This window comes from Lytechinus pictus, chromosome 16, assembly GCF_037042905.1.
Source record: "Lytechinus pictus isolate F3 Inbred chromosome 16, Lp3.0, whole genome shotgun sequence".
Lineage (NCBI taxonomy): Eukaryota > Metazoa > Echinodermata > Echinoidea > Temnopleuroida > Toxopneustidae > Lytechinus > Lytechinus pictus.
Genome location: NC_087260.1, coordinates 28,830,032 through 28,854,208, shown reverse-complemented (window position 1 = coordinate 28,854,208; position 24,177 = coordinate 28,830,032). Strand labels below are relative to the sequence as shown.

General features: G+C 36.3%; 1 protein-coding gene and 1 long non-coding RNA gene across 2 annotated transcripts; both read right to left on the bottom strand.

Annotated features, from left to right (window-relative positions):
- Positions 1-4,919: 4,919 nt before the first annotated feature.
- On the bottom strand, positions 4,920-8,423 carry LOC129253820 (uncharacterized). Its single transcript, XR_010296143.1, has 3 exons — positions 8,357-8,423; positions 5,837-5,953; positions 4,920-5,278 (listed from the first exon to the last, which is right to left on the bottom strand). It is a non-coding gene; the product is annotated as an uncharacterized LOC129253820 (long non-coding RNA).
- A 9,574-nt stretch (positions 8,424-17,997) lies between these two features.
- LOC129279259 (galactosylceramide sulfotransferase-like) lies at positions 17,998-21,442 on the bottom strand. Its single transcript, XM_054915354.2, has 3 exons — positions 21,336-21,442; positions 19,853-20,038; positions 17,998-19,088 (listed from the first exon to the last, which is right to left on the bottom strand). Exons 1-3 carry the CDS (start codon positions 21,440-21,442, stop codon positions 18,125-18,127), a joined length of 1,257 nt encoding a protein of 418 aa, XP_054771329.2. The 3' UTR covers positions 17,998-18,124.
- Between the last annotated feature and the right edge of the window lie 2,735 nt (positions 21,443-24,177).

Genomic DNA, 24,177 nt, shown 5'->3' with positions numbered 1-24,177 from the left:
ATGATGATTGGGGTGATGATGATGGGGGTGATGATGATAGGAGTGATGATGATGGGGATGATGGTGATGGGGGTGATGATGATGGGAGCGATGATGATGAGGATGATGATGATGATGGGGATGATGATGATGATGGGGGTGATGATGATGGGGGTGATGATGATGGGGATGATGATGATGATGGGGGTGATGATGATGGGGGTGATGATGATGGGGGTGATGATGATGGGAGTGATGATGATGGGGATGATGATGATGATGGGGATGATGATGATGGGGGTGATGATGATGATGGGATGGATGATAATGGGGGTGATGATGATGGGGGTGATGATGGGGGTGATGATGGGGGTGATGATGGGGGTGATAATGGGGGTGATGATGATGGGAATGATGATGATAGGGGTGATGATGATGATGATAGGGGTGATGATCCCCATCATCATCATCCCCATCATCATCACCCCCATCATCATCATCACCCCCATCATCATCATACACCCCCATCATCATCACCCCATCATCATCATCCCCATCATTATCACCCCCATCATCATCACCCCCATCATCATTATCACCCCCATCATCATCACCCCCATCATCATTATACACCCCCATCATAATCATCACCCCATCATCATCATCACCCCCATCATCATCACCCCCATCATCATCAGCCTCAGACATCAGCGCATACCATACCAAAGCATGTTGCTGTGCTGCGCGTGTTATACACGGCCGGTGCGGCTCGGAGAGATAGGGGGAATAATATTGCGTGGGAACGAAATAATATTTTGTGGGAACGAAAGAGTATTTCGTGGGAACGAAATAATATTGCGTGGGAACGAAATAGTATTTCGTGGGAACGAAATAGAATTTCGAGGGAACAAAATAATAATGCACGGATAATTTTGCAGGTCAAAGGTCACAGCTCATTAAATATGCGAGTTGATTTCCACGCAAAAACTCGAAAAATATCTAATGAATTTTAAAAATATTTGGTGTGTAGGTAGATGACACCAAAATACAGGCTAAGTTCGAAATGGAGTCCAAAGGTCACAGCTCATTAAATATGCGAGTTTTTTTCCACGCAATAACTCAAAAAATATCTAATGAATTTTAAAAGTATTTGGTGTGTAGGTAGATGACACAAAAATACAGGCTAAGTTTGAATTCAGAGTCAGCTGTTGAAAGGTCACATCTCATTAAATATACGAGTTTGTTTCCGCATGATAACTTATGGAATATTCAACAGATTTTAAAGAAAATTGGGTGTGTAGGTAGATGACACCAAAATACAGGCTAAGTTCAAATTCAAAGGTCAAAGGTCACAGCTAATTATATATGCAAGTTGGTTCAAATGTCTCAATTTGTTCATTGGTTGATACACAGCAAAAACTGTGGTGTTTACCGGTGTACATAGAGGAACACACCAGTCATTTTATCCCGGTGTTAAATTGACAGTATTAGGTGTTATTACAACATTTTTGGTTGTACAATTAAAGTGGTGTTACATTCAATCTCTAGTGTGTAATTTTAGCACTTCAGTGTGTGGTCCTCTATAGACACCTACTGGTGTCAGGTTTAACACCACAGTTTTTACAGTGTAGTAAGTTGAAAATACAAAATTAATAGTGAGATGGTGCACCCGTGATACATGACTATTCCGGGTTTTTATGCCCCCGCAGACGAAGTCCGTAGGGGGCATTAAGCGTTGCCCTTGTCCGTCCATCTGTCCGTCCCCCCACTTGGTTTCCAAGCAAAAACTCAAAAAATATTTAATGGATTTTAAAAATGTTTGGTGTATAGGCAGATGACACCAAAATACAGGCTAAGTTTGAATTCGGAGTCCGCAGGTCAAAGGTCACAGCTCGTTAAGTATGTGAGTTGGTTTCCGCGCAAAAACTCGAAAAATATTTAATGGATTAAATTTTTTGGTATGTAGGTAGATGACACCAAAATACAGGCAAAGTTTGAATTCGGAGACCGCTGTTCTAAGGTCACATCTCATTAAATATACGAATTTGTTTCATCATAACTTTGAAAGTCTATGGATCTGACTCATGAAACTTGGACATAAGAGTAATCAGGTATCACTGAAGATCCTGTGCAAGTTTTAGGTCACATGTTCAAGGTCAAAGGTCATGTAAGGTCAATGAACTTTGGCCATGTTGGGGTATTTGTTGAATTACCATCATATCTCTGTAAGTGTATTGGTCTAGTTCATAAAACGTGGACGTAAGAGTAACCAAGTATCACTGAACATCTTGTGCGAGTTATAGTAGTTTTCAAAGTCAGCACTGCTGCTATATTGAATCGCGTGATGCAGGTAAGACCGCCAGAGGCATTCCACTTGTTACTCTAATCTCGATATGCTCTCCAAATCATGAAGCAATGTAAGTATTTTTATAACACTTTTCATTTGCTTTCATCCAACATGCAGATTTAAGTTATCAGAACAAGGCATTATGACTGGAACATGAAGGCAAGCAACGCAGAGGAAGAAAAATTATCTGTTATGGTGAACTCTGCGGACATCCCAATACTTTTTCAGATGCCCCCAGTTAAGTCAACAATGGAACTTTCCAAGAAGAGGGAAGAGGACCTATGGAAAGATATCCGCCCATCTTTAGATGAGGAAAAGGTAGATCCTCTCAGCATGATCTGACCAATGCGGTGATGTCTTTTAAGGCAAGCGCACACCTTACGACCCGATCCGGCGTCACAGCTCTTGTCAGCTTGAGAGTCGCAGACCGGTCAGAGACAAGTCGTAAAGAAAACCGTGACTGAACGGCAGGCTCAATCCAACTTCCAACCAATCAGACAGCAGAGTTGCACGACGCGTATATGATATACAACATGCATACGCTGTACGTAGTAAGCGCTATTTTCTCAGTTGCTATGGCAAAAAGCGCAGCATGCGTGAGTCAAAGACAGCATAGCATGAAAGTCGGATCGCAAGGTGTGCGGTGTCGAGGCTTATGACTACCATGCGATTTAAGCTTCGACACTGCACACCTTGCGGTCCGACTACCATGCTGTCTGCTACTCACGCATGCAATATAAGGCCAGGGGGTGTTTCACAAAGATTTAAGTATGACTTAGAGTCGCACTTAAATGCCTCATTACGTGCGATATAAGAGGCATGACCTCATTGGTCAGGTCATGAGTAGAGGCAGCGCACTACTGCCTGTTTGCGTTGGCATTTAAGTGCTACCTAAGTCATACTTAAATTGTTGTGAAACACCACCCATGTTACACTTTTAGTCAGGTTACACTATAAGGTCAGTGGTGTTTCACAAAGATTTTAATATGACTCTTACATGACATGCAACGTGAATCTTTTTTATCAATACCGTACGCAGTAGTGCGAGTCCTCTCAGCATGATCTGACCAATGCAGTGATGTCTTTTATACTGCATGCAAGTAGGCCCAGATTACACTTATAGATCAGGATACCTTCTAAAGCCTGGTTACGCTTTAAAGAAGGTAACTCTTAAAAGCAGGTTAAATTATTAGGAGAGGTTACACAATAAGCACATGAATCACACTTAAAAGGTCTATGGATCAGCCACTTGACTTTTCAATTGCAGGTTACATTATAAGGCAAGGTTACACAATAAGCACAGGTATCACACTATCAGGCAACTCAGCCTAGATTACACTAAAAGATCAGGATACATTTTAAAGCCAGGTTTAAAGCAAGGTTACTGTTTTAAGAAGTTAACTCTTTGCAGGTTAAACTATAAGGCCAGGTTACACAATAAGCACAGGTATCACACTTTAAAGCCTATCAAAGCCAGATTACTTTTTAATTCCAGGTTACATTATATAGGCCAGGGGGTGTTTCACAAAGATTTAATTATGACTAATGGGGTGTTGCAAGAAACTTGCGATTGAACGCAAATCGAACGCAACTCCCAAAATTGAGCGTAAGTCCTCCGATTAAACGCAAATCTGCAATTGAACGCAAGTTACGTTCAATCCTGTTGCAAGAAGAAGTTGCGTTTGATCAATTGAACGTAGATCAAGCGCAAGCTTTGCAATTGATTGCAAATCGAACGTAACTTATGTGAGATTTTGGAGGATGCGCAAAATTTGCGTTTGATTTACGTTCAATTGATTGTCCATAGGCTTGTGTACTGAAAATTCTGCAAAAATTTTCTTTTTGTATTTTGTTTTGAAAAATTGTGTAAATTATGCCATTTTTTTCAAGAAAAACTTGAAATAATGTTATTTTCAATCTTATAGGCCTCTTCAGCAATTATGCCATTTTTTACACAATTTCACTACATTCTCTCCTAATATGATTTTAAAGTGTGTCAATCACCAAAAATATTCTGCTCTTGTTATCAGAGGTCATGGAATATTCAAATTGTGATTTCTGAAATAATTTGTATGAAAAAATATTGAAGAAATATCAATTCTCCATAGGCACAAAAAAGCCACTCTTCATTAAAACACTTCATGCACTGGCAAATGTTTATCAATATTTCTGAGGGTTTACAGTAAATACAACTCAGAATTTGTTTTGCAAGAGCACCAAATTGCTTCAATGCTTTCATTCATAAATATCATAATGAATAACATGCCCAATTAAGTTATTTTAGTTTGATTTTCAAATAAAACATACATTTCAGGAGATTGCTACACTTCAAAATCTGAAGCTCTCTTGTTTCTCTCTCTTTAATCATGAGATTGCATGGTAGATATATATCACACTTGCATACAGGGATGAGGTCGAGGCTGATTCTTCCGAGTCATGAGGCAGCTTGAGAGAACTTCCCATAGATTCTGTACAGTGACTCGGACCAAGGCCAGCAAAATGTTGTCTCGAGGTCAGCATTGACTACATCCCTGCTTGGAAATGAAAAGATCCATTGATCTATGCACAAAAAGAACACTGCTCAAGACATTCATTATTGATGGACCTTTTATTTTTAATTTTCATTGTTTCTTACTCCTGAGGAATTACTTCTGAGATTCATTTATATCAAATAAAAATTCATATCATCTTCATCAAGTGTTTTACCACTGAATGTCAGCCCACAGTCCTTAATGTTGGCAAGAAGAATCCATAGAAGTCCAGTCAGGAAAGCCACAAGCTTCTCTGCTTGAAGGAACAAATTTGGTTTCCAGAAGCAGTCTAATTTGAGATGACTTTGGAGAGCTCCATGGAGTGAAGTTTTTAAACCAGCAACACCCTCATTCTGAAGTCCACTCTAATAAGATGTTACTACAGACAGGAGCAGCTCTGAATTCAGTTCTGATAATCAAACTGTTCATAAAAAAATAATAATATAGGAAATAATGCAAGCCCATAACCATACATAGCTTGGGTTAGTTCAAATTTTGTCCTTTCAGTGCAAGAACGCCCTTAGCAAAACATTTTTGTGCACCCCATCAGTGCAGCAATGCCCCTATGCCTGCTGGTAAGGGCGTTGTTTGCAACGACAAGATGATATGATAGAGGGATAGTGGCTTACTCCTGAGACCATAATAATTGGCAATTTGCCATGATGTAATCTAAAAGTGTGAAAACTGATTGTTTTTCCCCAAATAAATGAATCATGGAAATTAAAATATGCAATAAATTAAATCAATGAAAGCAAAATTCACAATTTCATACAGTACAAATTGGATGAGCACAACAACCACCCCCCCCCCCCCCCCATCAATGGGGGTGTCTTCATTGCTGAGAAGTCCAAGTCAAGATAGAGATTTGTATTTGCCTTTTTCATTTTGCATTATCCTTGGGTTAATGTGTTCAGATTTCACCCCCATCCGCATTACGATCATGGTGAATTATTAATAATACAGTTTACATGTAACCTACCATTTGAGAGTTGATAAAATGAATCAATCAGCTGGTTGCAAGAACACACATTGTAGCAGACACAGTTATGGTGGTTCGGAGGTTTCTTGTTTATTCCAGACTTCTTTGGCATCATAACTGTAGTAAGCAATTAAAAGCAAAAAGCAAAGAGATAAAACATGTTCATGAAATTAATATACAAGTTAAGCTCAGTTGCCAGGGTGTTAATCATTATAGTAGTCCCAGTGTGTTTTGATTAAAGTCACTTCTGGCCTGGGGAGGGGCACTATGGTTCCTCATCCATGGTCGGTGTAATTAAAAAAATTATGAAATCATACCTTTCGCTTTAATTTACAAAAAAAAAGCTTGTAATAGAATGCTAAACTTTGGTGTAGATATTCCTTTCTAGAGCATTCCTAACAACTTTACTTTAAAAAATCTGGTATAAAAATAAATTCCTTTCATGTTTTTTTAAATATTTTTTCTTAACTTCTTAAATGTATTTCTTTTAATTGTTATTTTCAACACAAAGTTCATCAGTGACATTGAATTACTATTGTCAATAAAAAAATTACCCAATTATGAATATTGACTTTTTACATGTAATCATGTTTTTGTCTGACATGTACTTAAACAAACACAATGTTGCAAAATTTCCTGACCCTGTACCTGGGAATTGCAAATTTGGTCTCAAAAGTTGCGTGAGACTTGAAAGTAAAACGTCAGTCAATGGTGCGGTAATACAATTTTGAGTGGCAGATTTATTCTGAAAAATGTCAAGGGGGACCATATGCCCCCCCCCCCGAGTATTGTACTTGATGTAAAAGGATGTAAAAAAAAATTATGATTATGCATTCAATATTAATAATGATGCACCAAATGAGACACCCTTTTACTGTAAGCACCTGGAAAAGCATTGTAATCATCCATTAAATAATTTAAAGAGAAAAAAAGAAATCTGTCATCTATATAGCATCTCGATCATGTGCTTGCATAAAAATCAAGTTAAGACTAGAGTCAGTTACATAGTAGCCCGGGGGGGGGGGTTACTCACGAAATAATGCATATGGGGATGTGCCGCTGGAATGGGTCGCCTTTTTGGAAGAAATCCCTAAACATGGGGTATGGATTTATGCTGGAAAATCCCTGTACATGGCCCAATTTTTAGATACTGGCCTTAAACATGGGTCCATATTCTACTCCAATGTCTTAGGTGCAAATACAAAATTATCTTCCATTTTGGGCATTAACCTTTTTCTTTTTTTTTTGGCTTGTCAAGTTTTCCAGGCGAAAATGTGCCCCTCCCCCCCTTTTGGAAATCCTGGATCCGCCCCTGTAATGAATCCCCAATAATGGGCCCCTTTTTAGCCAAAATGACCTGTAAATATGGGTACGGGTTTCAAACCTTCAGTCGCACACCTTTGTCCAAACCAAATCTAAGTACCTACCCCCCCCCCCCCCGGCATAGTAGACCTACATATTGAATCTAAAAAATAGATGTATTATTTTAGGGGAAATTTAGGCTTACATGTATATCTTTTTATAATTATATGTGATGGATATTAAAAATGTGACTCATACGGCACATCATTACATATCAACGACACAAATAGACTGCCCTTGCAAAGAATCTCTTGTGCAATCTGCCCGTAAGAAATTTTAAAAAGAGCCCCGGGCGGGCAACTCCCTATTCAATGTTAAAACTTCCCCAAGAATGAGGCAGATGTGGCCAATAGATTCTGAAAAGTAGCCCAATACATGTAGACCCCCTATACTTTTTTCTTTTTTTTTCTTGTCTGGCGAGATATGTGGAGTCTGGAGAACCCCCCCCCCCCAAAAAAAAAAAAATAATAATAATAATAAATAAATAAATAAAATGAAATGAAATAAATTAAAAAATAAGAATAAATAAATAATAATTTTTGTTTTAATCCTCCAAAGACAAAAGTCGAAACAGCAAAATTTTCACTTTATCCCAGGCCAGGCCAGGCCAAGGAAAGTCCTAAAAAGGGAGGTTAACGTTAGACAGACTCTTAAGAGACAAATGGAGAGGATTTTTTTTCTTGTGGAAAAAAAAATAGAAGGTAAACTAATGGAATTTTTAAAGTCTTTATATTAATTTCTATTTACTGGATGGCTATTCGCCGTTGAAACCGGTATAACTTAAAAATCATTTCCGATAGGAACAAAAATTATCTTTAAAGGTCATTTTCGATGTTTCATACATAATTAGAGCCTACAGTACATTTACTTGCTTCAGGGTGATTTTTTTTTAACAGCACTGCTGCACCAGCAATGACCTGCCGCGCCGTGTTGTTGATACAACCGTGCATTACCGACACAAAAAGTCAAGTGTGGGACTGGGATTAAAAGTGTGCAGTAGAAAATTTGTTGAAGGTGAAATTTCGACCGGCAATGAAGATAGATTTTCACTGTTTTCAAAATAATTTTTTCCCTGGCATAGGTCTAAAATATATAAATTCTCTGAAAACAAACATAATGGAGAAAGAATTGTCTGAAAAATGAATATTTTCTACTTACTCTCTTCCAGGTTCAAGATTGTTGCAAGCCAATATTTTGCTTTTTCGGCTAGTCTTGTGCTGCAGACCCTGTTTACAGCTGCAAATCGTCTGCAGATCAGCTGCAACTTGCGTTCAATCGCAAGCCTTTTTCTTGCAACGCAAATTGGCGATTGATTGCTAGTTGCAGTCGATCGGAATCGGCTGCAAAGTTGCAGTCGATTTGCAATCAATTGCAACGTAACTTTCTTGCAACGCCCCATTAGAGTCGCACTTAAGGACGTTCCACAGTTAAAATGAAATCCATGTCATTTTCACCAAACTTTGCACATAGATACTTTAGAACCTGAATATTCGAAATATGCAAAAATTAACATAGGTCCATGTGCTTGATTTTTTGCTATGGAGCTTCAAAGTTCACCCGAATGAATGTTCTTACGGATTGCGCATTCAAAAGAATTTGGCATTTTTAGACCTCGCAAGATCACTACAATGAGTTTAAACCTCTATTACTCAGTCAAAATACATGAAAAAGTCATCAAATTTCGCCAGAGAGTTAATAAGTGTATCATTAGAATGGAGAATCTATTAATAGTGCTATTTGTTTGCAATTTTAAGTCTAACAGCACTGTCAGTTCTTAAAAATGGCGTAAAACATAACAAAAACCCAATCTCAAAAAAGTGAAATTTCAATAACAAACTACAAAAGTACAATAAATGCTGCACTTTATTCAAAATCCATGTCATTTTCACCAAAATTTGCAAAGTTGTAGAGGAAGGTATACCTAAGAGGTGCAAACATTAAAAAATAGGGCTTCATGTGCTTGTTTTCAAACTATCAGCATTTACATTAGAGCAAATGTGCTTTTTAAAACACCAAAAATGCGCCAAATGCTTTGTATCTATGAGAAGAAAAAATCAAAACCACTCTACCATTTATTTAAACTCGGGGTCATATTTGTGATTTTTGGCAGCACTGCAGAGTAAAGTATTTTAAATTTGTAGAGATGTTTTTTAAATGGTCCATGGAATAATTAAAGTTTTTTAGCTTCATAAACTAACGCATCGGATCTGCAGTTAGAGTGCAGATGATGAGAAAAATCAGTTCATACCCACAGCTAATTAATCACCTGTTCATCCATTGTGACGTCAACGCGCAGAGTGTAAAATATGCGCAGATCATAATGCGCACAAACATAACTGTGGAACGTCCTTAAATGCCTAGTTTTGCGCGGTATAAAAGCCATGACCGCATTGCGCATTGGTCAGATCATGCAAAGAGGACGCGCACTATTGCGTATTGATGAATTAGATTGCGCGTTGCATTTCAGATACGCGTCGGCATTTAAGTGCGATTTAAGTCATACTTAAATCTTTGTGAAACACCCCCCAGGTTACGTTGACCATGTTTCAGTTTTAACCTAGTTACTCTTTAATGTTGGGTTACATTACAAGGCAAGACTACATTATCAGGCCATGTTACACTTTTAGTCAGGTTACACAATAAGGTCAGGGGTGTTTCACAAAGATTTTAATATGACTCTTACATGACATGCAACGTGAATCTTTTTTATCAATACCGTACGCAGTAGTGCGAGTCCTCTCAGCATGATCTGACCAATGCGGTGATGTCTTTTATACTGCACGCAAGTAGGCCCAGATTACACTACTGCTATATCAGACTTTGTTCTTGTATTAAAAGTCTTCAAATTACAAAAAAATAGTGGTCATAAAACTTTCTGGGAGTTATGCTTAATTTTATACCTAAAAACCATTTGTGACTTTGAGGATTTTTTCACTCTTATTTTTGGGGGGATTTTTTTTTACAAAAACGTCACGCTGATCATTTCATGACATGAATGCAAGCAAGAATAAAACCTGCAAAATAAACATTTCTAATTATATGCATTCTAATTTTATATGAATTAAACAAGGATCAATAGACCGGTTTACTAACATATTCAAATTTTATGCATACCAGTTTAACAAAGGTTGCTTCTAACAACCGGAAAGCTTGCCTGATATTTGCCGAAAATAGCAACAACTAATGTATGCAAAGTGGATTCCAAGTATTGAAATACCATTAATAGGTACAGGTTAATAGAATAACTCGTTACTAGGCCCCGATGGAAGAAACATCCATAAATTTGACTATATTAGTAAACCGGTCTATTCCAGGGCGTCACTGGTACCTATCTCCTGTTGGTGGCGAGCTGCTCATTGTTGGAAAGTGAACATTGCGCGTTGGATCTCAAATCAAAAGTTTTTTATTAGAATATCTCTTTTACAGTTTTATTGATCAAATTTGCATATATCCAATATATAGTATTCCTCTGGTAATTATGGAGTCAGAAGACATGGAACTGTTATTATTTTGGCTATATATCTCAGAAATCACTGAGTTCAAAAGACCTATAAATTACTACAAAACATCCAACTACTTCATGCAGAGGGTAGTGTCATGGTAACATGTACATTTGCACCAAAATGCAAATCTTGACATACTAAGTACTCTTTTTGTCTTTGCCCCCCCCCCCCCCCTCCAAACGAAAATATGTTCAGAGCCGCCCCTGCTTTTACTCTTTAAATGTATGTTAATCTAATTTGTAAAATATTCACGCACAAACACTCTGTATGGGTTATGCTTTTTCAACTTGTTAAGTTTTTTTTTTTTTGGGGGGGGGTTGTAGTCCATTAAAAAAAAAACATCTTATTCATCACAAAATAAGAGATTTAAAAAAAGTGCAGCATATTTTTCATTTAGAGAAAATCATAGGTGATCGATCGTGTACGTGTACATGCAGTGGATCATATGCGTGCATCCGGTGCGTTGGTGTACAAACAAATGGTACCAAACAACACAGAGGCAGTGCGCGCACACACTGGACATATTTTCAATAAGCTAGGGAGCGAGTTACGCTATAGCATGAGTTTACAGTTTAAGACCTTAACAGACGCAAGTTTGAACAGTTGACTCAGCATGAAGTATATACATGTACTGTATATTTGAACAGTGTACGTATTCATATAGCGCCATCTACCTAGAAATAATCTTTTTCGAGGCGCATTATCATAGGTTTTCCCGGCCATCTTCGTAGATTTATCATATATCGTAATGTAAATACTTTAGGTTCGATTTCACGCGAAATCGATTGACAGTGTGGATCAACAATTAAAAAGCAAATTTTGCTGTTCTATTTGATTTCTTTAGCATGCGATTTAATATGATTGAAATACAAAATAACACTTAAAGTTGTTTTTTTCAATCAAGAGTTATCCTCGTACCAGCATTCAAATTCGTCGAAACATCAGCCTAATTTAAAGTGTTATGTCGCGGGAGGAAGCTACGTATTCAATTTCACGAATTGAAATACGCTTTCATAATTTTCTTAAGTGTTTAACCTTTTATGCGATATGTCGACAAGTGTTTCTGTTTTCTAAATTACATGTAAGATGCTATTTTTCCTTTGGCACTATAAACCTATCTTAACCATGTTAACGGGAGAGTGGTGTCCAAAAATGGAAAACACGAATTCATCTGAGGAATATGCACTGATTTCGGTATTCAATCATGCTGTATGTGAGCCACTGATCTCTCCCTTATCTCCCGTTAGTGGAGAGATCAGTGATGTGAGCTGATGTTATGAACAGCGCTTTTTTATCTTCTTTATGTTTTACCCCCCCCCCCCCCCTCTACAGCGTCGGAGGTGGTCTTTAACTAAGTGATTCAATGGACGTTTATTTCCTGGGAATTTGCTTTGAAAACATGGAATTCAGTATGAAACATTAATATTTCATATATAATCATATCAGGTATAGCCTCTCTCAGGATCTCAGAATGTCAAGAGCAACCGTTGTGTAAAACGTATGCAAAAAATTGAGTATGCTGTGTGAAATCGATATTCGAAGGAGAGATCGACATGTCCCCCCACCGCCCCCCCCCCCCTACCATCCCATTCCGATGGCTTGCCGTCCATGTCGATTAATTTTATTGATTTCAAATCCAAACATAAAGGATTATTTATTTATTTATTTTGTTTTATTTATTTTATACTGCAGGGTAGGCCTGTTCAGTTCTTAAAACTGCTTTACAAAGGCGCCCTGCAGTTTAAAATACATGTCAAGATAACTATGAACAACAACAACAAACAACATCAAAAATACAAAATACAAAATATCTAACATCAGAAACAATTAACACCAAAATATAGAGTGGGAAGTGACAATTTAAACATACATAGCATTGTAAATCAATGGAATATCATTTCGCTCAATTCGTATGAAAGGCTTTGCATAATTTTTTAAAAACTAACAAGGAGGTACAAACTTGTAAATTTGAAGGAAGTGCATTAAATAATTTGGGTCCGACATATGCGAAAGATTTTCTTTTATGTTCAATTCTAGCTTTGGGAAGCTGAAGGGGGCATCGTAAAGAATACCGTGTCCTGTATTTCACGGGCCGTTTACATACTAAAGGTTTTAAATAATTTGGAACTAAATCATTCATTATTTTATATACAAGAACACAATACTGATATTTTATACGCTGATCTACTGATTGCCACTTCAGTGACTGCAACAAAGAAATTTCTGATGTATTATAATCTTTTTTCAAAAGCATTCTGGCATATTTATTTTGAAGTTTTTGTATCTTATCTAAATGTATTTTTGCACTGCTTCCCCAAGATGCAATACAGTAATCAATGTAAGGTAAAATCATAGAAAAGTACAGCTTCTTCATAATATCAAAGGACAGTAAGTGCTTAATCCGCCTTACACAACCTATTGCCCGAGATATTTTACAAACGATATTAGTAATATGTTCGCACCAAGTCAAGCCCGGATCAAGCATGACACCTAAGTATTTAATCTTTTTTACATTTTCTAATTGTATGTTCCTGAATTTCACTGACAAATGAGCACCCCTCAACTTTTTCTTTTGACCAAATACCATGGCTTTTGTTTTTTGCAAGTGTAAATGCATATTATTTAAGTCTAGCCATTTACTTATTGAATCAAAATCATCTTGCAAATACTTTTGTACCTCCTTAATTGATTCACCGTGATTAAAAATGGCGGTATCATCAGCATAAAGAGACATTTTAGAATGTACATGCAATTTCAAATTACACATGTCATTAATAAAAATACAAAATATCAATGGACCCAGTATAGATCCTTGTGGGACACCTGATTTTATCTTCAAAAATTCACTGCGACAACTGTTAATCATTACAAATTGCCTTATGTCCCCCCACCGCCCCCCCCCCCCCCCTACCATCCCATTCCGATGGCTTGCCGTCCATGTCAATTAATTTTATTGATTTCAAATCCAAACATAAAGGATTACGATCAAACAAAATTAACATTTTTTTAAACAAATTATTCAAACAATGTTTGGATTTGAAATCCAAATAACTTGAAACTTGAAATCAATGTTATTTCCTCTACAGTGCGTATCAAAAAAAGTTTACACTTTGAGAAAATCCTGTAAAAATGCAAAATGACAATAAAACTGTCGAAAAATATTTCCGCTTGAGTGAGCACCACTTACTTTTGAAAAGTTAGTGAAAAATGATTTGCGCAGAACTTTGAAATAGTTATGCGAATAAAAGTAGACCTTAATCATGAAGAACACGTGGAATTTAGCTAGTAAAATTGATTTGAAGATATCTTTCACCTTTTTTAACTTGTTTCCTTGCCCAAAACACTTCGAAGAGTGCATTGCGCCCCACCCCGCTTCCCCACACACCGAGCCCATCGTGACGATATTTGCTTTACACTGATTTACATGAAATGGCTTAGGCTTGATTTTCATTTTGTTAATCATTGTCAAGCTTGGGAAAAGTGTGGAGAAACAAGTATTAAATGAAAAATGAAATGTAAACCCACTTTAAATGATAAAAACTTAGTGAAAAAATGCTCGAGATGTCTGATAACAACTTTTGTTCAGATTCAGTTATGTCCTCAAATCCAGCTGGCACAAAAAGGGTAAAGGTTGTGCTTACTAAGTGTTGAAATTTCAATTCGGATGGCAAAATTGTTACATAATGCATAAATGTATCCGTTCTATTTTCAATTGTTGGAGATGTCTGATATAAATTTTTGTTCATATTCAGTTATGTCCTCAGATCCAGCTGGCACAAAAAAGGTAAAGGTTGTGCTTACTAAGTGAAGAAATTTCAATTTGGGTGGCAAAATTGTTACAAATTGCTTGAATGTATCCGTTTTATTTCAATTGACTAAAAGTGCAAGGGAAATGTATGAGAAATGTTTCGCAGGGTAAGTTTGATTTCGCCCTTTCCCCTTGACACAGCGTTAAAACGAGCATTTCTGCGCAAACAGATTTCTGCGAGCTTTACAAAAATGGACAGTGCTCACTCAAGTGTAACATTCTGTCAAAACTTTTACTTTCATTGGATAGATGAGACCCAAACCCAAGATTATATGTGAAAAAATTACCCACATGTTGTATATTTTTTAATTCCTAGGGCTTTTTCAAAGTGTAAACTTTTTTTTTTGATACGCACTGTATAATGAAATAGCTATATGAGCGTCGAAAAGACTCGTGAGCATTAAGCTGATAGATCCCAATATAAAATCGTCAGAGCAGGTTGTATTTTATAAAGTTTTATCAAACTAGCAATCGTGGCACCTCGTGAACGCTATGATGTTGATCGACATCGCTTGATAGTTCAGTGCACCCAGTGCATGGCCCAACCAATCCCAGACGTATTTGTACAGGGTGTTTGATGGGCCGGGAAATCGACGGATGAAACAGATGAGAGACAAAAAACTTCATAAAGAAAAAACAATGTTTCGACAAAAATTAAATAGAGATGAAAATGAGACACACGTCCTCAAATATACAAATAAAGTACAGGGCACTGGAAACGACTTTTAGATTAGGGTGCTGTTTGTTCATGGTGTTGTCAGAAAAATAAGAAGAAAAAATTACCCCCCAAAAAGTTTATTGCTCCTAAATCCCAATAACCTTACCTACTTTTTTTTTTTGCTTGCACGTCAACCTAATTTCCAGGGGGTGCTACATAAATTATGGTAAATAAATATACAGCACCCCCGCTTCCCAGGTGAGAATGCATCCGTGATTCAACACATAATTCCTTCTTCTCATATTTTGCGAATGACTGTTGTTATATTGCCAAACCGAATCAAATGAATGCTAATTTGAATGATAATTTCGCCTTTTTCCAAAGATAAAAAAAATAGAAACGAACATAAAAATTGTGAAATTTAAACACTAAAAAACGATGGAGCAAAATCTGCCGGAATTTGAATGCTAAATAATCTAAATGAAATGATATCCTGTCGTAATTGGCCGGGGAAACGGGGGAAACCTATAAGTGGCCCACAACTTTAGCTCGAGCTGCCTCCAAGCGCTCACTGCACAGTCAAAGAACGAAATACACACAACACACCCGCACCCACAAACAAACACACACATAATAGAGGGGGCAGATAAGGCGTATCGGGCAAAATTCATAAAAAGATACGAGCGAGTGAGTACAAATTTCGACATTTTCGTTAGAAAAATCCAATTTTGTGAGATATTTTGGACATAATATTCAGAAAATAAACTCTCTCGTTCCTTTTCTTTTTTTTCACAGTAAGCGCGTCCTTGGAAAACAACCAAGCATGGTGTCCATTTTGTAATGAAAAGGGCATCCCTACAATTTCAGAATGAACGAAATAGAGAGGAGGTAAAAAAAAGAAGTGAGGAGAATAAACAGTGATGGGAGACTAATAGCATGCGATGTATAGGTAAATGAATACCAGCTTGCCCGATTTGACTGTTGCTTTGACAGGCAATCAAAAGTCTCATGTCGGTTGGTTTTTAGTACAATGAAGTTGATTCGAATAGAAAGAGAAAAATCCAACAAGCATTACTCTGAAATTTTCATCAAAATCGGATGTAAAATAAGAAAGTTATGACATTTTAAAGTTTCGCTTAATTTCACAAAACAGTTATATGCACAGTGGTTGATATATGCAAAGAGGAGACTGATGACGTAATTAATTCACTATTTCTTTTGTATTTTATTACATGAAATAAAAAATATTATAATTTTCTCCTCATTGTCAAGTGAATCCTCACTGAACATGTGGAATTAGCATTGTTTGATACTATATGGTTCAGTCAAGTTGGACCTTATTGTCAAATCTGAAATATTGTAAATTCAAACAATAAAAAACAAAAGAAATAGTGAAGGACATCATCGTCTGTCTCATTTGCATGTCACTGATTTGTGCATACACTGTTTTGTGAAAAATAAGCAAAACTTCAAAATGTCATAACTTTCTTTTTTTACATCCAATTTTGATGAAATTTTCAGCGTTTATGCTAGTTTGATATCTCTCTATTCATTCAAATAAACTTTTTTCTGGGATGGACTTGACATTTAAACACATCCGAAATCCATCATTGTCATAATTTTTTTCCTACATGAAATATTTAATGTTCTCAAGTTTTGTACACAAAGGTGAGCACACTCGACAATGATGGATGTACGAATATTCCTAATAATCAGAATTTTTAAAACAAAATATGCATTCTGGATATTGACGTTTTCCGTTGTGTTATGGGACGGATATTCATTGAAGAGACAAAAAAAATAAAAAGTGTAAATTCAATGGACATGACAGGGGTGGAAAAAGGGGTGGGGCGGGCCAATAATTCATCCAAATTTTCCCCGATCGCCTGCAAAAACTTGATTTTTATTGTTGATTGTCCTGACTAAAGACTGAAGTTCAATCTTACAAACGAGATTAGATAACTCCTAATGCGAGCTATAGAAGTGCTAGCTCTATTCAGGGGCCGCGGAACGGTTTTCAAAGTGGGGGGGGGGGGGCTGCACCATGCAAAAAATCACAATCCTATGGTCATTTTTACGTTTTTGTACACGGTTTTGGAAAAAAGTGGGGGGGGGGGCTGAAGCCCCCCAGCCCCCCGCTTCCGCGGCCCCTGCTATTATGTTTTATTTCATGTTTTTAGACCTAAAAATTGAGTATTCTGAGCAGTTTTATAATCGTGAACAAGATCCGAGATGAAAGTTTTGATATACTGATCTGGAAAGGCACCTTATTGACTGTTTGCAGTGGCTCATTAAGAGCTCATTGCAGTGGCTCACCCCGGTTGTGCTAAAGCCGGGGTAATTGTAAACAACGTTTATACTAATTAGCGCTAGGTAAATGTTGCATATTAGTATTGTTATCATTATGATTAAGAGGATACAATTGAGGTACGGCACATTCATAGGATGTCCTCCTCCTAAAAATTCATGAGGGAACTATCCGGCCCCTACCCCCCCCCCCCCTCTCCACCCGTAAATTGCCAATTCGTCAACTTGAGTCCAACTCATCCACCACATGGTCTACTTTCATTTAGTCTAATGCCGTTCCGTCCATCAACATTTCGTCTAACAACCATTTGTCCAATAACCATTTGGTCCAATCATCAATTCGTTTAATCACCATTTTTTCTATGACCATTTCGTCTCATAACCAGTTGGTTTAATGTACATTCCATTTTCATTAATTTTGCACAATTAACACTTAGTCCAATTAGACCAATTGGTATATGGACTAAATGGCTATGGGACCAACTGGTTATTAGACGTTATGGTGAGTGGACGAATTGGCAATTATACCATGTGGATAGTGGACGAACTGATTGTAGACCAAATGATAGTAGACGAGTTGGCAATTGGACGAATTGGCATTGGACGAATTGGAAATAAACCCTCTCCACCCATCGATTAACGCCCATGCTCTATCCTATACTCTGCTTAAGATTCTGGTTCTTCTGTCTCTGATAGACTCTGTTGAATGAGCCACCAATGTTTTCTGCCAACAAGTGACAAAACAAGGTCGAATTCGCCTTTGGTCTAATATTTAGTATTTTATAAAAATGACCCTTATGGATGGTTTCTCCTTCGTCCGAACACTCTGATTTGACATCAACCAACATTTGCCTGAAATGGTCCATGTCTTTCTTGAAATCCGGTCCGTAAGCCTCAATCTTTTTCCACAGAGATTCATTGAAACGCTGATGAAGGAGTGTATCTGCTCGGTTAAACGCGCGGATTTTAGCCCGGGTGGCCTCCGGCAACAAGTCTTTTACTACTCGCTTATTCTGTGGAACGTACAGGATATCGGTAAAATCCCAGCAAAATGCTTTCTTCATCACCAGCAAAGATTCATCGAAGTATTCGTTTACGATAACGAAGTCCAGTTCGTCGACTAGTCGATCGAGTGTCCGGTTAACAAGCGTTTCGTTGTCAAGCTGCGTCGATTCGAGATCAGTACAAAGATCAAAGGTTTGGTCGTTGTGCGAGAAATGCCAAATAACATTCCCCCACTTTTTCAGCGCATCAATGTATTTTTCTGGCTGTCGAAGGAATTCGTTTATTGCATCGAGCGTGGAATTATTTTTATCAAAGGGTAATTTGAGTGAGCCATTAACAATGATCGTGTGGTTATTAGCATCGGCCAGCTTTGCAATGACGTTTCTAAACCCAAATTGGTTAAAAGCAGACTCCCATTGGTCGGCAGGTTTGCGAACACTAGAAACATAACGCGTATCATTGGCCATAAACCGATCTAAGACATCGCGGTAAAATCGCACGTGAATCGTACTTGTGTCGTAATTCCTATACATATCGTAATCTCCTTCTTCAACACCCAAGGGTGGTAGCAAATGATTGATGACGTCATCTTTCCGTAGGTCCATTGATCTGTAGGATCAAATCAATGCAGTTAAGAATTTCCCATTAATAACTTTTATGTATTCTGACGAACATTATTATTCATAATTGTAAATAATCTATACGTGGAGGAGTGTAGTTAAAAGGACAAAAACAGATTAATATGGTTGGTAGGCCTATCTCTGCACAGACCCTTGGTGATCGCAATTCGAATAGTACATAATGCAGAGTCTGAATTAGTGAGACTAGATTCACTATGAAGTGTGGCTGGCTGACACAGATTTTGGCATCTAGTCTTCACTCTAGACATGGTATAATATTGGTTAAATTATTAAATCTCTTCAGGTAAGATCCATATTACTGAAGAATGTGCACTAGAAAAAAAATCGACTTATTCCAAAGTAATGCATAATGAATGCAGTCTTGCAGTTAGGCAATCATTGATAGATAGGGACCATAATATGCGTAGGATTGATTTATTCAATATCAGTTTCCTGATGAAAATGTAAAATCAGAAAAGGACTGGAAAAATTTTCCCACGATTCCTCTCCTCCTTAACTCTTTGATTTTGCTTTCTGATCACAAAAAATTGTGCTCATGGATATATTTCAATTTCTTTTGCAAAATTGTTGAGGGTCGCAGGCAGCCAAGGTGGAAAGCGAAAAAAAAAGAGAAAAAAAAATACCAGTCATACAGATGCCGGCTATACTTGGCCAAAAAAAGTGAGAGAGTGAACAAGAATTCTGGGGAAAATCCGAAAAATAAACAAACTTTTCATAATTATGCAAACGTACTCGAAATGGCCAAGAGCTCCATGTTTATTGAAGATAAATGATGAATTATGATAGAATCCAAACCGGTTGAATAAAGTTTCTAGCGTGGTGGAACCAGTCTTATGTGTCTTGATGTACACAACATGCTTGATGACGTCACAATGCGAAATTGGCCGAGTAGATGATGACGAACGTGGTCCCAAAAGCCTTTACATCGGAGAATGAGGAGAAAATTAAAGGGAATTAGTTTCGGTTTTATGATTGTGATTAAGGGATTTTACGCTAAATGAGAATGCTTCCCAAAACGCTGTAATACTTCAATGAGGAAACGAAACTGATCAACCATTACCCCTTAAAGAACAAGTCCACCCCAACAAAAAGTTGATTTGAATAAAAAGAGAAAAATCCAACAAGCATAACACTGAAAATTTCATCAAAATCGGATGTAAAATAAGAAAGTTATGATATTTTAAAGTTTCGCTTAATTTCACAAAACAGTTATATGCACATCCTGGCTGGTATGCAAATGAGGAGACTATGACGTCATCCACTCACTATTTCTTTTGTATTTTATTAAATGAAATATGAAATATTCTAATTTTCTCCTCATTGTCAAGTGATACAACGAATAATTCCTCCCTGAACATGTGGAACTAGCATGTTTAATACTATATGGTTTAGTCAGGTTGGTCCTTATTTTCAAATCTATAAAAAATGAAATATGTGGTATAATTCAAACAATAAAAACCAAAGGAAATAGTGATTGATGGACATCATCGACTGACTCACCTAGTTGTGCTTATCACTGTTTTGTGAAAAATAAGCGAAACTTTAAAATGTCGTAACTTTCTTATTTTACATCCGATTTTGATGAAATTTTCAGCACTATGCTAGTTTGATTTCTCTATTTATTCAAGTCAACATTTTCCTGGAGTGGACTTGACATTTAAGTTACGTTTGCGTAAGCAGAACGGAATATCATTTAGACTTAAAACATTCTAAAAGAAGGAACATTTCGGTTAATCTGGATCTGCATGTGTATATACTGTATTTGGCTGTGATGTATTTGTCATCCTAAGTTTTTGGATATTTCTATACTTGTTATCATTCAGTTTGGAATATTCAATGCAGGGAAGTTGCCCTGTTCAAAGTTTGACCTTTATTTTCAAAACCATCATAATCATTCAGTTTTATCATTATCATCATCATCGTTATCATCATTATTAATATCATTGATCATTCATTATTATCAACATCATTGTCATCATCATCATCATTATTATTATTATATTTATTAATTGGTGTTGCTTCGGTTTGTTGGGGGCTTGATTAGATACAAAACTCACTGCGACTATAACTACTTCACCACCACCACCACTACTACTAGATACCTTCATCTATATATACATCATTACCTCAAACGGAAATACATAGTTTTCAAAAAATAGACTTCACAAAATATAATTATTATTTACTGTATAATGGTTATAATCGGTTTTCTTACCTTCGTCGGATAGTCGAGAAATTGTACCCGCGAGCCGGATGGTAATCTCCAAAGCCTATCCTATGTGTCTGATCTACAGAGATGATTACTAATATGGATATAATCATCATGAATCCGAACACAACGAGATTATTTCTTCTGTTCCTCATTATCATTTTCCGTCATGAAATGAATAATGAGTAAGAAGGTATCACCTCTGAAAAAAAAAAAAAAGTTTATGATAATGACGTTCAAGCCTTCTTTATCTTTCATTTGGTAAATCCCCTGAAAAGCGTATATGCCACTATTCCAATAACATTGATTACGAGATTATGAATGTCTATGCTCCAATAGTGGCGTAATAAGACAAAAATTGGAGGAGGCTAGAAATGGCGTATCGCGTAAAATTTACACATTTCGACCATTACAAAATCAAATTTTGTGATAGATTTTGATATGAGATTCAGAAAATATGATACATTTCACACATCTCTCTTACCTTTTTTTTTCCTTTTCTTTCCTTTCCTCTTTTTTTTTTTTTGGGGGGGGGTCATCTGTACGCCACTGTGCCAGGGCTCTGGGAACGATTTTTTGACTGGGGGTGCTGATTTAAATTTGAAAAAAAAAAACCCGATATAAAGAGATGCACTAAAAAAAATTCAGAAAAAATTGTAACCATTCAAAAAAATATATTAATACCTAAAGTGTCTAGTGAATAAATTTATACGTTTTCATTGCAGATGAACATTCAAAATTTGCACGACCATCTATAATTTTTATGGAAAATTAACTTTTTTCCAAGACACCATGAAAATCGTCAGTATACATTTCTCGATATTGCTAAACCAAAGATGTTCATGTAGCCTATATGCGACCCCTACTCCACTTGGATGTATGAGTGGACTTTGTTGATAGTAAAACAAAGTTCTTTATGTCAAAATTCAAAAGTGTTTTAGAGGACAGTTTTCAAGAAAGTAAAGTAAAGGAACTCTGAATTTATAAGGCTTAATCTCAACATAGATTTTTGCCAGGATGGATACCTACTAGAAAAAGCCTGTTCAGACATTCTAAATAGGATTGTGCTTCATTCAGCCAGTTCACTGAAAAAGGTTCAGTAATTAACACATGTACATTTATATTTTAAAAATGTATGAATGTTCTTGGCAAAGGGCAGTAACATGACTAAATCATAACAACTATACATTTTAGTGCCCTTTGCCAAAAGGATTTATGTTTGTACATTTTAAGTGAATGCATTGAATTGAGTACAATAAAAGTAAAAATCTGCAACGTCCCTGATGACCCATTACACCCATAGTTTAACATTTATATTCCTTTACATGTCCCTGTATTCAAATAAATAGGCCGACACAGTAGTAAACATGGTAAAAGGGAACCCGTCTTCTTATTTTTTAGCAAAACTGCTAACAACTGCCAAATACTAGTATTCCAGTTTATTGTAAAAGAAATCATTTAAATCAACTTGCAACTTTGTCAAAACTTTGCAAGCCAATACTTTGAAAACAGTCAAATAGTTCCAACTAAGGCTCAAAGAAAAACTTAAAGGGATGGTCCAGGCTGGAGAAATTTATATACATGTATCAATAAATAGAGTAAAATTCACAGAGCAAAATGCTGAAATTTGATCAAAATCGGATAACAAATAACAAAGTTATTGAATTTTAAAGATTTCTTTTCCATTATTCCGGTGAAACATTTCTAGGCATGTTTTCATGAATATCCATTAGTTGGGCTGATGATGGCATATCTCCACTTGTTATTTTGTTTTTTATATGAAATTAGGTTTATTAAATAAGAATTTTACCAATAACTAAAATAATTGAATTGGCAACTAATTAAGTACATTAGTTATTTATTGCCGCAACTTATTTCATCATAATGGAGACACATTATTTACACATGTATGAAAAAATGAAACAATTATGATTTCATGTTATAAGAAAAAGGAAAGAGGGGATGTGACATCATCAACCCACCTAATGAATATTCATGACGATGTAAATATAACTGTTTCCACAAAATACTGATAAACTTTAAAATACAATAACTTCGTTATTTTTTTTAGTGTCATCAAATTTTTATGAAATTTTTATCATTTTACTCTATTCATTTATTTAGATGTGAATATTTTCAGCCCGGACCATTCATTTAAGGTTGATACAAACAAAAACAAATACAGTCGGTCAAAGCTTTGAAAGCCAATGCTTTGAAACAGTCAAAGAGTTCCAACTGTGGCTCAAAGAACATCTTGAGTATGAAACAAACAAAAGATAAATGCAGTTTTCTCTATTATGATCTTCAATCCTTGGCCTGAAAATAAAATATAAAAAAATGTTTCTCTTTGGAGAATTTGAATCTCTGAGTCATGGAATTCTTCCAAATAAACTGATCCTCATTAAATGTGAAGAGCTTTGAAAATGAACACCAACTTTGCAGCATTAGCTGTACCAAGACAGTTCCTTTGAACCAATCAGTAGAAGCTCTCTACATGTACTTTAGACACAGCAGAAAATGTCAGCCTCTTCATGACTTTAATATTTTCTATAAATTATATTTTGACTGGATTTGATTATGAAATAGTTAAGAATAATTTTAGTGGTGAAATGTATGATTTTAAAATTGATGTCAGTGTAAAGGGTTATATTCTGGATGTTTGCGCTTTGTTTTAAAAATATTTTTTGTTAAAAAAATCAGATTGAAAAAAAAATCTGATTTAAATCAAATAAATCCAATTTAGGTTTATAAAAAAAATTGCCAACATTGTCATTCAGCATACTTTTGAGTTTGAAAGTACCTGACTGTCACATACATAACTGTACCACTGGTATTATGGCTGGCATAA

What these genes read in the sequence shown, in the direction of transcription:
- LOC129279259 (XM_054915354.2), bottom strand. Translation starts at nt 21,442, where the DNA reads ATGATTATATCCATATTAGTAATCATCTCTGTAGATCAGACACATAGG. An exon ending in TTCTCGACTATCCGACGAAG is followed by an intron (nt 20,039 to 21,335) that starts GTAAGAAAACCG and finishes TCCGATGTAAAG; the next exon opens with GCTTTTGGGACCACGTTCGT. An exon ending in GGAGCTCTTGGCCATTTCGA is followed by an intron (nt 19,089 to 19,852) that starts GTACGTTTGCAT and finishes TTGATCCTACAG; the next exon opens with ATCAATGGACCTACGGAAAG.